The sequence below is a fragment of the Morone saxatilis genome, unplaced genomic scaffold, assembly GCF_004916995.1.
Source record: "Morone saxatilis isolate NCDOM2014 unplaced genomic scaffold, NCSU_SB_2.0 Contig16, whole genome shotgun sequence".
In the NCBI taxonomy this organism is placed as follows: Eukaryota; Metazoa; Chordata; class Actinopteri; family Moronidae; genus Morone; species Morone saxatilis.
The window spans coordinates 28,097,447-28,099,844 of NW_023339718.1; the positions used below are offsets into that span (position 1 = coordinate 28,097,447).

At 37.9% G+C, this 2,398-nt stretch overlaps 1 protein-coding gene across 2 annotated transcripts in view; it reads left to right on the top strand.

Moving 5' to 3' along the window:
- ak6 (adenylate kinase 6) overlaps nt 1-878 on the top strand; it is a 2,609-nt gene extending 1,731 nt beyond the window's left edge. The window contains exon 5 of one of the 2 annotated variants that reach the window (XM_035659045.1): nt 662-841. In XM_035659045.1, the coding sequence (XP_035514938.1) occupies nt 662-811 (150 nt within the window). In that variant the 3' untranslated portion in view covers nt 812-841. Of the gene's footprint in view, nt 1-661 lie in introns of both variants that reach the window. The other variant, XM_035659046.1, reaches the window with a different exon arrangement.
- The last annotated feature ends 1,520 nt before the right edge of the window (nt 879-2,398 follow it).

The window sequence follows — 2,398 nt, forward strand, 5'->3', positions numbered from 1 at the left end:
AGGTATGTGTGAAAACGCCCTCAGGCTTTCTGTTACAAATTGTTAGTCTCCAAGCCAAGCTGAGCTTTACTCCCAATGACCAGTAACCTTATGTGTAAAATTGAGTGCTTCTCTAAATGTCAGTGGTTGCATTCCATTTGGCTGTTCCAATGGGCGGCTTGTTACACACACAAATTATGTGATATGGAACAGCAGCAGGTGGCAGAGACACTGATAAATTCTAATTTTATCTTTTCACAGCATTTAAGTGTTGGCAGAGACAATGCCTTTTATTAATTCAATTCAGCCACAACCAGCCATGTGAAATACATTATTAGTCTTAATCAGTCCCTACAAAAGGTTCCAATGTGTGTGATCAGAGCAAATAATGCAAATTCAACCAATCCTTGTGAATTCTGCATTGCAATTTTTTAGAAAAACTGCCATGAATTTTAGGCTGCAGTATACCAAAAAAACACCAGAAAACCAGCATGTTGTTTGTAAGGTTTTGACATGCACACCTTTCCAAAAAAAAAAAAAACATAAGTCTTGCACTTCAGATCTGGGAGAGAAGTGAAGAAGGATGTGCTGCATTCATTCAATTAAGTTGTTGAACCAACATGAAGTAAATGTACACTACAGATTGAATGGGTAAATATTGTAACTGGCTGTGATCCTGCAGGTGGTGGATGAGCTGGATGAAAAGATGGTCGAGGGTGGTATGATTGTTGACTATCATGGCTGTGACCTGTTCCCTGAACGCTGGTTTCACATCGTCTTCGTCCTACGCACAGACAACACCCAACTGTACACACGACTAGAGAGCAGGTAACTTCCTCTCAATTCCTTGTATATACTGGACCTCAAATGCATGACTGTGACTATTTATTATACAGTTACTATTATTACTAATGTTCTCGTTGTCGTCATCATCTTCTTCATGTTCATCATCCTTATCAGTCACTACTATTAGTGTAGTTGTTGCTACTGTTATTTGCTGATGCACCTTGATCTCTGATCATCTTCTGTCGTTACCCCCCTCTCTTCATCTCTCTATATTCTTCTTTCTACCAACCTGGTGAGGCAGACGAGCCAAGTGGTCTGTCTCAGGGATTTCTGCCTCTTAAAGGAATGATTTTTCCCCTGCCGCTGTCGCCAGTGCTGCTCTATGGTAGGGAACTGTATGGGTCTCTGTAAATAGTTTTATAAGGAGTATGGTCTAGACCTGCTCTATTTGTAAAGTGTCTACTTGTATGTGACACACCCCACCAGCATGCATACAACTTTAATTCAGTTTTTTTGTTATATCTTGTATTTTTCTGTTTGTATTTTGTTATTTATTTTTCTTCTCATTTAAATTTTTATTGAATTCTTAATAGCAGAGTATATGAGTACAGGGTTGGTCATACATTTCGGAGTCTTGGCATAAACATATTATGACATGTCACAGAGGAAAAATAAAATTAGAAAAATAAAATAAGAGAATCAAGTATGAAAGGAGGGGAAATCCAGTCTACAGAAGAGAAGAAGCTATGCTGTATTGAGTCTGATTTCTTAGGCTGAGTTTTCACTCTGGAAGCTGTGACCAACCATAATGAAAGAAAAAGTTATTTTTGATATATTCGGTATTTGCGATCTGTCCTCTAGTAAACATACGGCAGGAGTCAGGGGAATCACTGAGCCTGACCAGTTTCTCAAGAAGTCCACAACCTTAACCCAAAATGGACTCACTAATGCACATTCCCATACACAGTGAAGAAAAGTTCCTACCTCTGTTTTACACTTCCAACACATATTGTCATTCATCAATTTCATTCTATATAATCTCACAGGGGTATGATATTATCTATGTATGATCTTATATTGTGTGAACTTCCCTCTTGCCTCCCTTACATACTTTTCACAGTCTGCTAGTATACCCAACCATTTCTCTTGTGTAAAGTTTATTCTCAGGTCTCTCTGCCATAACAATTTCACATTAGAGGACTCACCACTTACTGAATAGTTTGTTAGTTTATAAAATTGTGAAGCCATGCAGCGTTCCTGTGGCACATTCAGATATTCCAAAATATTAATTTCTGAACAATTACCAATTTGAGATTTTACACAGTCCCTGATTTGTATGTATTTCCAAAAATGTTGTTTGCCTTCGAGTTAAATTGACACGATAATTCCTCATAAGACATCAATTGTCCATTTTTGTACAGGTCTCCTATAGTACATATACCACTTGAACGCCACTGCCTCCAATACACTAACGTTTTACCAATATGTATGGCAGGATTAAACCACAAAGAAGCATATATCTGTACATATTGCGACAACTTATACATTTTGTGTACCTTGGCCCACACTTCCTTAGAGTGAACAAGAATTGTATTTGTTGTATTACTTCGTTGAGACAGTTGCTCCTTTGGAC